The sequence below is a fragment of the Myotis daubentonii genome, chromosome 13, assembly GCF_963259705.1.
Source record: "Myotis daubentonii chromosome 13, mMyoDau2.1, whole genome shotgun sequence".
Classification (NCBI taxonomy): domain Eukaryota; kingdom Metazoa; phylum Chordata; class Mammalia; order Chiroptera; family Vespertilionidae; genus Myotis; species Myotis daubentonii.
The window spans coordinates 56,721,809-56,734,477 of record NC_081852.1 but is presented as its reverse complement, the minus strand read 5'-3'; the positions used below and the strand labels follow the sequence as shown (position 1 = coordinate 56,734,477).

The window sequence follows — 12,669 nt, the reverse complement described above, 5'->3', positions numbered from 1 at the left end:
GGAGGCGGGGCGGAGGCCACGCGTGTGCAGGAGGCTCCGCTGGCCGCGATCCGGGCCTGCCCAGGTGGGCGACTCGGGAGGGGCTCCGAAACGGGAGGTGGGCTCCGGTGTCCCAGCGTTCAGCCCCCGACCCCCTCGCACATCTCCCCTCCAAGCTCCTCCCTGCCCTCTCCTCCAGTCAGGCCTCCCAGCTCACCACCTTCCGCGCTGGGCGCTGCTCCCTCCCCAGCGGCTTACTTTTGGGCAACAGAACCCTGCCCCTCGGAGTTTAGAGGCCGTCCCGCACCCTCCCTGGACTCGACAGCCCGCACACAATGACCCAGCCTCTGTGCTGCCCACCCACCCTCCGTCCAATGGGGACCCGAGTAGGAACGAACCCTTAGCGTGGCCGTGAGGAATTTACCAGAATGCAGCCCAGCGGTCCCCTAGCAAGCGGCCTGTAAATGTCTGAACTGTTTAGATTCCCATCCTTTCCCACTAAACCTGACACCGCGACCCTCCCCTCACGCCCTGAGGCCACGTGTCCCAGTGGGAGGGCGTCACTTTTTTTTAACATGTTTTTTCCCATTGATTTTAGACGGAGTGGAAGGGAGGGGAGAGTCAGAGAGGGCGAAACATCCATGGGAGGGAGAGACATGGATTACTTGCCTCCAACATGCACCCCAACTGAAGCCGGGCATCCCACCTGCCACCACGGTAAGTGCCCCACCTCCCACCGGAGCGAACCCAGGATCCTTCAGTCCGAGGGGCCCATGCTCCAACCACTGAGCCAAACCGGCCGGGAGGGAGGGCATCCCTTTTAAGAGATGACCTGCTTGGCGGGTGGGCCTGGCAGCATCGCCTCGCGCTGCTGGACCTGCTCATCTCAGAGGGGCCCGCCGGCCATCCCTGCAGAGGGAAGGGGCCTGGCTGTGGGACGGCACCCACAGGAACTGATGCTCAGGGTCCCCACCTCCCTCTCTCACCCACCCCGGACACCCCGCCAGCCTCTGGGGATTTCCGACCCCTTCAGCCAGACAAGCTCTGCTGCTTTGCGGTGGGAACAACGCCCTGTGATTTGCAGGATGTGGAGCAGCATCCTGGACACCAGTAGCACCCCGTCCCCCAGTCATGACAACCCCAAATGTCTCCAGACCCTGCCAGGTGTCCTGAGGGGGTGGGGGGTGGGGACCTGATTCCCCCTGCATGAAGAAAGGCTCTGGGGTGAGTGCGCCTCACCCTGCCCCCCTCAGGTCCTCCAGCAGGGACACCAGTGGGTGGAGGTCTGCATACCTGTTATCTGAGCTCACGTCCGGGTCCTGGTTACGTTGGCGGAGCTGCCGCTCCTTCCCCGCCCCCTGGCAAGCTCACGCTACGCCCAAGGCTCCAGCTCCCTGGACGTGAGCTCTTAACGCAGGGATGTTGGGTGCGAATTCCATCCCATCTTCCCTTTGTTAGCCGAGTGCAACGCCATGGACTCGCCCCAGGTCTTCATGAGGCAGCTGCCCGTCACCCCAGGCTACAGCGGTAAGTGGTGCGGTAAGTGGTGCAGAGACGGTGCAGAGTCCTGGTTCCTGGCCCTGCTCTGGCCCATTGTCCACCTGGGCCAGTACAAGTGCTTGGGCTTTTAAGATACGTGGTAAGAGCGCCCCCTTGCTGACGGTGGCTGATCACTGGGCTCTGATAAGTGAGAGATACAACTTAGGCCAAGTCTCCCCGGACGGGACCGGTGTGCAGGGAGCACTGAGCTAACGTCCACCAAATGCATCCGGACCAGACTGGACACAGTGCTGAGGCCCTGGCCTTCCTCCCTAGCTGGGCTCTCTGGAGTTTTCCGATGGACGGTGCCTACGGTCCCGTTCCTCCTCGTGTCCTCGTGAGGGACGATGACCGGCTCCTCAGAACGGCCCTGCTTTTAGCACGGACAGTCCTGTGTTCCAGGAAATGCCTTGGCACCTGGACAATTGGCCACCCCACCTAACGGGCTGACCAGTTCTGGGCAACTGAGAAGGTACCAGGTCACATCGCTGTGACAAGTCCAGTGACCCCCGTGGCCCTCAGCTCTCTCACAGGTGTCCTCAGGAGGGGAGATGCAGGGGCCTCTTCCACGGTTGCCCAGCCTCACCCGGTCCTACTGGTTGACTGAAGCTTTGGGTTCTAATAAACTGAGATTCCAGGTTCTGCCTGGCCATTGCCTGTATGGCTGTGAGTTACTTACCTAATCTCGATGGTAAGTAAATATTTCTGTAAAATGGGTGTATTTGTTCCCGAGGGCTATCCTTTGAAACAACAGATATTTGTTATCTCGCCGTTCTGGGGGCCAGAAGTCTGAAACCAAGGAGTGGGCAGGGCCGGGCTCCCTCGAAGGCCCCAGGGGAGGGCCCTTCCTGCCTCTTCCAGCTTCTGGTGGCCCCGGCATTCCTTGGCTTGTGGCAGCATCACCGCCACCTCCGCCTCCATCTTCACACGACTCTCCACGCGGCCTCCTGCCCTGTGTCTGCGTCTGTGTGTCTCAAAGCTCTGTCCGTCCTTTTCATAAGGACACCAGGCATTGGATTTGGGGCCCACCCTAAATCCGGGACGATCTTATGTCTGATCCTTAAGGACATCGGCAAAGACCCTATTTCCAGATAAGGTCACATTCACAGGTGCCAGGGGTTGGAACTTGTATTGGGGAGGTACAGTTCTGCCAACTGCAAGGGGAAATCATGGATTTTGTATAAGATTGTTGTGGGGATTAAAGGAACCAGCCTGTATAACCTATTTAAAATGCCTTGGCCCTTAGCAAGACTCAGAAAAGGTAGCTTGTGTTCCTGTTTGTGCATCTGTATGATGATATAAAATCTACACTGAGCCCTAACCAGTTTGGCTCAGTGGATGGAGCGTCAGCCTGCGGGCTCAAGGGTCCCAGGTTCGATTCCAGTCAAGGGCATGTGCCTTGGTGGCGGGCACATCCCCAGGGGAGAGTGTGCAGGAGGCAGCTGATCGATGTTACTCTCTCATCGATGTTTCTAACTCTCTATCCCTCTCCCTTCCTCTCTGTAAAAAATCAATAAAATATATTTTAAAAAATCTACACCAATTGAAGTGGCCCTGTTGGAGGAGAAGCCACAGTGGCAAGGCCCCTTGTTTTCTCCAGTCTCCCCCCTGACATCAGGGTATGTGCTAATTGCCCAAGGGTTGGGGAGACTGACCTTGGAGGACTTCAAGGTCAGTCTAGTAATTAGATTCTTCTTTGAGGCGGCCAGGGCTAGGGGTTTTTGCTTTCCACCATGAAGCCAGGTTTTCTTGACTTGGGTACCAGGCAAAAAGATTGGGCTTCAATCAGGAGGGCTCATTTATTTATTTGGCAGCTTAAAACCAAGCTTTTACCCAGTTTTTCCTCGTTTGTCCTTTTTTTTTTTTTTTTTTTTTTTAAGTGGTTTCGTTGTGGCAGTATTATAGTACGTAGGATTTCAGCATCCAGTGTAAATACATAGCTGTGTTCTACCCATACTAATTGTAATGATTCTCTGTTGTTTTGTGGGACATGGTGAAACATTGTTCTGGGCTGGGTCTCAGCGATAACAAGTTTACCTTTTTGTGTAATAGGTCTGTGCTTTTAATAAGCCCACAATTTCCCAATGGTCGGCCAAGAAAGATCCCCAGTTGCATTTGGGAAGTGTCAAGGAAAAGAAGCTTTCTCTCTGAAAACACGAGTGATTTCAATTGCTCCTCAGACTGTCATTTCGGCCCATGACACGCTTTCCCCATTCACCGTCCAGCCTCACCTCAGGGGCTTTCTAGCAGAGACTGACTGTCATCGCCTGGGTAGAAACGGGCCTTCCCTCCCCCAGTCAAGGTCATTGTTTTTGTGGCCGTGGGAGGGCCCAGCCGCAGGGGAAACAGCAGCCCAGCTTGTCTGAATGGCCTTTAGGGAAATGCAGCGCCCTGGGCCCAGGAAGACATGGCAAGCTCTGGGCCGAGAGTCTGGGCCGTGCTTGCTGAAGGCTCGCCCCCCTCCCCTCCCGCAGGCTTCGTCCCCTACCTGAGCTGCGAGGGCACCTCCAGCGAGGACCACATGTCCCGCTGCCTGCAGGCCTTCCGGGAGAAAACACAGCGCTACAAGGACCAGCAGAAGGAGTTCTGCCGCGCGGTGGCCACGGCCCCCAAACTGAAGCCCATCTGCCGGGAGGAGACGGTCCTGCGGGCGCTGCACCAGTACTGGCAGGAGCACCACCCCTTGCTGCTGGGTACTGGCTCCCCGAAGGCAGCCCCCTTCACCCCTGGGCCCAAGTGCAGGGCCCGGCAGGGATGTCCCTCGTCTGAGGTCAGACCTGGGTTTGAACGCAGCTCCTCCAGGTCCCAGCTGGGTGGGACAGGGCTTTGCGCTGATAACCACAGAACCCACTGAGAATAGAATTATTACCATTAATCATCACAACAGTGATTTGCCCGGGACCATTTTTCAGGGGTAAAGGCTTATAGGGAACGTAATGGACTGATTTTCTTTATTATTATTACTACTGTTTGAGGACTTTCAAGGACACGATTCTGTGCTTCACCATTGTCTAAGACATCGCAGAGAGCATTTGCCGAAGAGGTTGTGATTTAGCCCAGCTCTGCAGCTATTTGCTGTGGGACCGAAGGCAGGTTGCTTCCCCGCTCTGGGCTCCAATTCTTACAGCCAGGGCCTGGAAAGATGGACTAGATGTTCCCTAGGGTGCCTTCCAGCTCTGAGGTTATGGGACTCAGTGGCCTAATTGGATTTTCACAGCCACTGGAGGAGGCTGATGGGGCAGTAACCTTTTACCTCACAAATGTGCAAGTGCCCGAGGTCAGCCAGCCAGGCAGTCAAACCTGCAGGCAGGTTCCCGGGGCGGATCTTCCTTCCTTCCTTCCTTCCTTCCTTCCTTCCTTCCTTCCTTCCTTCCTTCCTTCCTTCCTTCCTTCCTTCCTTCCTTCCTCCCTCCCTCCCTCCCTCCCTCCCTCCCTTCTTTCCTTTCTTTCTGATTTCAGGGAGAGGAAGGGAGAGGGAGAGAGAGATAGAAACATCAGTGATGAAAGAGAATCATTGATCAGCTGCCTCCTGCATGCCTCACACAGGGGATGGAGCCCACAACTTGGGCATGTGCCCTGACCGGGAATCGAGCTGTGACCTCTTGGTTCATAGGTCAATGCTCAACCACTGAGCCATGCTGGCTGGGCTCTTCACCTCTTTTTTTAAAAATATATTTTTATTGATTTCAGAGAGGAAGGAAGAGGGAGAGACATCCATGATGAGAGAGAATCATTGATTGGCTGCCTCCTGCATGCCCCCCACTGGTGATGGAGCCTGCAACCTGGGCATGTGCCCTGACCAGGAATTGAACTGTGACCTCCTGGTTCATAGGTCGACGCTCAACCCCTGAGCCATGCCGGCCGGCCTCTTCACCTCTTTAAAATCTCCGTTTCCTCCTCCGTAAAGTGGAGGTAATAATAGCACCAACTTCCCCTGGCTTGTGAGAGAATGAAATGGGAGGCTGTATGTGTAACTCCAACCAAGGTGCCTGGCACGGAGAGTCCACCAGCCAGTGGCAGCTGCCATTAGGCCACCTACAGGCCTAGGGGTTCACCGGGGCTAACTGTTGGGGTGCTAGCCAACTCGGGGGCCCTGCCCAGGTGTGGCTTCTCTGAGCCCTCAGGAAGCGTGGGTCTCTGTACAGAATACCGACACCTGAGGAAGCCGCTGGGGGAGCCCCCGATCCCCGGCTGGGCGGGCTACCTGCCCAGAGCCAGGGTCACCGAGCTGGGCTGCGCCACCCGGTACTCGGTCATGGCCAAGAACTGCTACCGAGACTTCATGGACCTCCTGGAGCGGTCCGAGAGAGCGCACCTGAAGCCCTATGAGGAGTAAGTCTGGCTCGGGCCGGCGGGACGCAGGCGACAAGGGGCAGGGCCGACCCGGGCCAGGCCTTCCCGGCTGCCCCATCCCAGCACCAGGACGATGTGGTGTCTGGTTTGTTTTCCACGGGCCTCGTTTGTAGCTGCCCGGCCTTCCTCGTGGCCAGCCGCCCCGCGTTCCCCGTCCGTGCCCAGCATTCTCCGCAAGTCCTGCTTGTGGTCCTTGCTGGTTTACAGGGAGAGGCTGGGAGTGAAAACCAATGGGGTCACCCTCCTGGCAGCAGCCTAAGGCCCCAGGGTGCCGAGGGAGGGCAGGGGCAGGGCACGGCACAGGGTGGCTCGTGTGGCCTCAGTTTTCCCTTCTGTAAAATGGAGATGATAATCCTTCCCTTGAGGATAAATGGTAAGGATTAGGAATAAACATCTCGGCTCACACAGAAACGGCATAGGTTCTGTTTATTCTTATCTCCATTACTAACCAAAGGAGTGACTCCATGACTTTTGTCCTTATTTTAGGATCTTCGGAGGGAGGTCCACGCAGCCTCCTCCTGCTCCTCCTCCAAAAGTTTTGCAGCACGAATGGCTGCCGAAATACCCGGACTCTTCCGGACCAGGTGAGCCAGGGCTCTCCTCCCTTCCTGCTGGCTATTTTTTTTTTTCTTTTTGGTTAATCCTCACCCGAGGATATTTTTCCATTGATTTTTAGAGAGAGTAGAAGAGAGGGAGACACAGAGAGAGAAACATGATCACTGATGTGAGAGACACATCGACGGGCTGCCTCCCGCATGCACCCCGACTGGGGCCGGGGATTGAGTCTGCAACCCAGGTATGCCCTTGACCGGAATCAAACCTTGGACCTTTTACTTGACTATATTCGAACCCTGGACCCTTCAGCCCACGGGTCAATGCGCTATCCACTGAGCCAAACCGGCCCGGGACCCTTCCTGCTGTTTTTAAAACGGGAAGGGGGGTGGGGGGTTGGGGGTGGCATGTTGGCACGGGTGTCTGCACCGCCGGGCACCTGCCTGAACCCACGGACGGTTTGTCTTGCAGACAGCAGCTGTCCTGGCCTTGGAATGCCCCTGACCGAGCACCCCCGGCCTTCGGGGACCTGTGGCTGGGCTCAGAGACCAAATCAGTGGTGCAACAGGAAGCTCTATCTGGAGCCACTGTCCTCAGCCAAGAGCCACCTCGGAGAGCCGCCCAGGGAGAGTGGACTCTAGGGGGCGCTCAGGAGCTCCCAGTCTCCCAGGAGAACCTGCCCCCTTCACCCCCCAGCAGGACTAGGGAGATTTGTACCTGGGAATCCCTTTCCCCCTGGCTGGTTGGAGTGGGTGTCCTGAGCGATAAAGACCTTTTATTGTCCTGTGGGAATAAAGAGTACTTCTCAGCATCCCAGCGGCTTCTGACCTCCTGATCAGGTTTTCCCTGATTCCGACCCCGAGAAGAGCCAGGTGGGGCCCATGTCTTCCTAATCCGGAGGCAACACGGTGCCCCTGGGCCAGGCTGTGATGGAAGCCCTGCCGGCACTGGAACCTGGCGGTCCCATCAGCATCCTGACCTGGGAGTCCCCACGCTGTCACAGAGGCCACACCCACCCCTACCCTGGGTGTGCAGCATCCCAGTCCCCGGGAGAGCCCCGATGGCCGTGGAGGGCCACAACCTGGGCCGCGTCAGACAGCAGAAATTTCTGGAAGTCTCCAAACTCAAGGAGTTAGCAGGGCCAGGCTCCCCCTGAAACCTTAACGAGGAATCCTTCCTTGCCTCTTCCCAGCTCCTGAAGCTGTGCCGGTGGTCCTTGGTGCATAATTCCAGTGGGTATTTTTTTTGTATGTATTTTCATTGATTTCAGAGAAGAAGAGAGAGAGTTAGAAACATCAATGATGAGAGAGAATCATTGATCGGCTGCCTCCTGCACGCCCCCTACTGGGGATCAAGTCTGAAACCCGGGCATGTGCCCCTGACCGGAATCGAACCCGGGACCCTGCAGTCCACAGGCCGACACTCTATCCACTGAGCCAAACCGGCTGGGGCTCCAGTGGGCACCCCTCTGTGTCTTCGTGTCTTCACATGGCTTCGTGTCTTCGTGTTTTCTTATGAAGACGCTGGTCATCATGGATTAGGGTCCATCCTTCTCCAGTATGACCTCATCTAAATTTCGCTCATTAGGTCTGCAAGGACCCTGTTTCCAAATAAGTCGCATTCTGAGGTACCAGCGTGTAGGACTTCAACATACCTGTTTTGGGGGACACAGTTCTACCCCTAACACTGGCTAAGTGCCTCTTGCCGCTGCCAGGTGCTCTCTGCCCGCCCTCGTGGGCACTCAGAAGAAATGGAAGCGGCTGCCGGGCAGTGAGGCCTCGGCATGAAAAGGCTCGAAGCTGCTCGGAGCCCGACGATGTGGGGAGCTCCTGCCGGGGTCCCCCCAGGGCGGGGATGTTCCGAGGCTCCTGGACCCCTGTGTCCCCGGGGTGGGAACCAGGAGTCAAATCTTCGATGAGAAAAAGAAGTTATATCTTGGTTTTCACTGAGTGAAACTTGGGCTTGTGTTCATGAATGTAGGGAACACACCACAGTCATACCTGTCACCTTAGACCAGTGGAAATCTCACACCTCCTCACAGTCAGGACATTCGTTACAAACAGCCAGAGATGATGCTACTGCGATCACTACTCTGCCATGATTGGGATTCTTAGAGCCACCACACTGTCTGACACGCTGCTGTTCAATACAGGCCTAAAGGAACATGCTATTGCACAAATGGGTTCTTTGTACTATTTGGTTATCACCCTATCTAATAAAAGAGAAAAATGGTAATTGGCGTACGACGATACCCTTTTCATTGGCTACTCAGGGCTATATGCAAATTAACTGCCAACTAAGATTGGCAGTTAACTGCCAACAAGATGGCGGTTAATTTGCATATGTAAGCACAATGCCGGGAGGCGAAAGGGAAAGCAGGAAGAAGCCCCCCGCCACTGACAGTGATCAGAAACCCAGGGGGGAGCTAAGAGCTGGGGGGCAGGGCAAAGGCGGCCCTGGGGCCGCCTTTGCCCTGCCCCCCAGCCATGATCGAAGAATCAGGTGCCTTTGCCGCCCTGGCCAGTGATAGCAGGAAGTAGGGGTGGAGCCAGCGATGGGAGCTGGGCACGGTCGAAGCTGGCAGTCCCAGGAGCTAGGGGTCCCTTGCCTGGGCCTAAAGCGGAGCCCACGATCGTGGGGCCGCTGCAGCTGCGGGTCCCCGCTGCCCGGGCCGGACGCCTAGGCCAGAGGTGTTAGGCCTGAGCAGGGGCGGAGCCTGCAACCGCGGGGAGCTGGGGGTCCCCTGCCCAGGCCTGACACCTCTGCCGGAGGCCTCAGGCCTGGTCAAGGGGCAGATCCAGTGATTGGTGATCAGAGGGTGATGAGGGTCAACTCCTCTGGCCGAGGCATCAGGCCTGGGCGGGGGGCGGATCCGGGGATTGGGGGGATATGATGGTCCCCTTGCCCAGGCCTGAAGCCTGGGTCAGAGGCGTCAGGCTTGGGCGGGGGGTGGAGCAAGCGATCAGAGGGAGATGGGGGTCCCCGGCCCAGGCATGATTCCTGGGCCAGAGGCCTCAGGCCTGGGCGGGGGCCAGAGCCAGTGATCAGGGGGAGATGGGGGTCCCCTGTCCAAGCCTGACACCTCTGGGGAGGCGTCAGGCCTGGGCAAGGGGCCGATCAGGCGATCGGAGGGTGATGGGGGTCAACGCCTGAGGGCTCCCAGTATGTGAGAGGGGCAGGCTGGGCTGAGGAATACCCCCCCACCCCCCCCACACACCCAGTGCACGAATTTCGTGCACCGGGCCCCTAGTTTCAATATAATTCGTTTCCTCTGGAAGCTCCTGTATTTTATTTTACATTTAAAAACATTATTCTGAGAAGCCCACGTTTTTTCCCAGGCAGCCAGGGGGCCCCTGGCACAGAAATGGTTAAGACCCTTGTCCAGGGAAACCACCAAGGAGGAGTGTAAAGAGTGAGTGTCAAACAAGCCAGAACAACCGCCCAAACCCCCCGGGACCTGGGATTGCAGTCTACCTGATTATTCAAAACAGTGTGATAGAAAAATGCTGCTGTGGAAAATATGATACAGTACAGGCAAAACGCATAATAACAGCAAACGCAAGTGGGTACACACACACAAAAAACCTATTTATTGTGTGTGTGTTTTTTTAAAGGGTGTGTAGAGGGAGCTAAATCATAATGCCAACAATGGTTATTTAGATGATGGTGCTATCGGTCATTTTTATTTTCTTGTTTGTGCCCTCTACCGCCCCAATTTTCCACAGGCAACAGCTATCATTAACATAATCAGGAAGAAATGTTATTTTAAGTCCTTATTTGAGCCGGACTGGTGTAGCTCCGTGGTTGAGCATGAACCTATGAACCAGGAGGTCACAGTTTGATTCCCGGTTAGGGCACATGCATGGGTTGCGGGTTCCATCCCCACTAGAGGGCGTGCAGGAAGCAGCCAATAAATGATTCTCTCCCTTTCCCTTCCTCTCTGAAATCAATAAAAATATATTTTAAAAAAGAATCCTTATTTGGGTTGATTAGGAGATATTTTAATCTTTCAGAGATTGCACCTTTGCAGAAAAGAAGTCACATCTCAGCACAAGGTAGCTGGCACTCTCTTCAAAGGGCGAGGGCAAGGCTCAGCGAGTAACTGGATATTTTCCAGTTTCCAGAAGCCCTGGGAGCGTGACCCACAAAGTCCCAGAAGAGAAACCAGGAGACAGACCCCGCACCTGCCTGGGCGGGAGCAGTGAGCCTGCCGTCCAGCCTCTCAGACACGAACCACAGGAGGTGTAGCTGGCTGGCCCCCCCCCCCAAACCACAGAGTTTGGGGATCACTGCTCTGGGCTCAGGCTCACTGAGATCTTTGCCCTTGAAATTAAGGGGACCCACGACCACAGCGGTTCCTCGAAACTGCCCTCGTGCTAACCTCATCCACGGGATCACATCATGTAAGCTCCAACTAATTCAGCGGTTCTCAACCTGTGGGTCGCGACCCCTTTGGCGGTCGAACGACCCTTTCACAGGGGTTGCCTAAGACCATCCTGCATATCAGATATTTACATGACAATTCATAACAGTAGCAACATGGCAGTTATGAAGTAGCAACGAAAATAATTTTATGGTTGGGTCACAACATGAGGAACTGTATTTAAAGGGCCAGAAGGTTGAGAACCACTGCACTAATTCATCTGATACCAATCTTTACAAAATGGCTCCTGGCCCGGCAGGTGTGGCTCATCTGGTTGAGTGTCATCCCCTGCACCAAGAGGTCTCTGGTTCAATTCCTGGTCAGGGCACATGCCCAGGTTGCAGGCTCAACCCCCAGTAGGGGGTGTGTAGGAGGCAGCCAATTGGTGTTTCTATCTCTCTCTCTCCCCCTCTCCCTTCCTCTCTTTCTAAACAAATCAATAACATATTTAAAATAATAATAAATAAGAAAGTAAAAAATGGCTTCTGTAAAACACAAAAAAACAACCACCAATGACAGTTACCAGTGCTCGCTTCGGCAGCACATATACTAAAATTGGAAAGACAGTTACCAAAGTCGAATAAAGGGAACTTAAAAAATTGATTAATGGTATCTAATTCTTTTATACTTCAAGATTAAGATCACCAGGTTCAATGTGCAAATCTGTAACTCCTTTTGTTGATGCCGTTCTGCATGGCGATTCTTTCCTTAATCTCTATCCTTTTTGTTTCTCTCCAGACTATAATTGCCAGAGCATTGTCTGTCTGGGCCGGTAGAGAGATCATTTTAGGGGCCCGGGAGTGGTGACTGGCTGGTTCTAAACAGGCTCTCGGCCGTGGCTGTCACTTCGCTCTAGCACCATGGTTTCTACCTCGAATCGGTTCAAGAAAGAAGAGAGCACAAGCAGGAAACACAAAGGTATAATGAATGTGACAGCCAGTACAATGGAGGGCGGATGCTGAGAGCTGGGCTTCGGTGTCATCACGTCGGTGATGAGAAACTTAGGCACCCTAAGCCTTAGTTTTCAGTTATAAAATGAGAATACCTTCCTCAGAGGTTGTTTGGGAGGATTACATGAGGGTAAAGTTCACAGAGGGTGTGGCCTACCATTTAACATATATATGTGTGTGTGTGTGTGTGTGTGTGTGTGTGTGTGTGTGTATATATGGATTTCAGTGAGGAAAGGAGAACGAAAAACATCCACACCCACAGTGGGGATGGAGCTCGAAACCTGAGCATGTGTCCTGACTGGCAATCAAATCTTGACCTCCTGGTTCATAGGTTAACACTCAACCACTGAGCCCGCCAGCCTAGCATTTTGCTAACATGAACCTCACAGGCCCTCTGCTTCCTTTTGAGCACAGCTAACAGCACCAGAAAGGAACAATAAAAAGGCAAACATGAAAAGTTCAATTAAAGCTCAAGACCGGATGCCTGCAGCTCTCTGCCCTACTCCCAGGCCTTGCTCATCAGACCCCATCCCCACCCCAGAATTTCAGAAGTAGGGGTTTTGGCTTCTTTCCCAGAAGGCCTCTGGGCCCCTTAAGCATTTTACTCTCCCCTGGTGTCCCCTGGTGCCCGGCCCAGAGGGAGCCCTCCACAGGTGAGCTGTCACTGTGAGACGGCCCACGCAGGCAGAGCCCCATCCGTCCTCTCCTAGACAACCTCCATCCTCTTCCTAAGTCAGCCCCTTCCCAGAGAAAATACAGCACCCCCCACCCCAAAGGCTGACATGTTCCCAACAAAATGTGACCCCAGAACCTGGAGGATGGCAAACTAACACCTCAATGTCAACCCGAGGGCATTAAAAATTTATTGCCACA

At 54.8% G+C, this 12,669-nt stretch overlaps 1 protein-coding gene across 1 annotated transcript; it reads left to right on the top strand.

The window, feature by feature from the left end:
- The first annotated feature begins 1,438 nt into the window (after positions 1 to 1,438).
- On the top strand, positions 1,439 to 7,185 carry SPMIP5 (sperm microtubule inner protein 5). Its single transcript, XM_059661934.1, has 5 exons — positions 1,439 to 1,506; positions 3,993 to 4,211; positions 5,664 to 5,850; positions 6,358 to 6,455; positions 6,895 to 7,185. The coding sequence occupies exons 1-5, from the start codon at positions 1,452 to 1,454 to the stop codon at positions 7,062 to 7,064; spliced, it is 729 nt and encodes a 242-aa protein (XP_059517917.1). The 5' UTR covers positions 1,439 to 1,451; the 3' UTR covers positions 7,065 to 7,185.
- Positions 7,186 to 12,669: the final 5,484 nt, after the last annotated feature.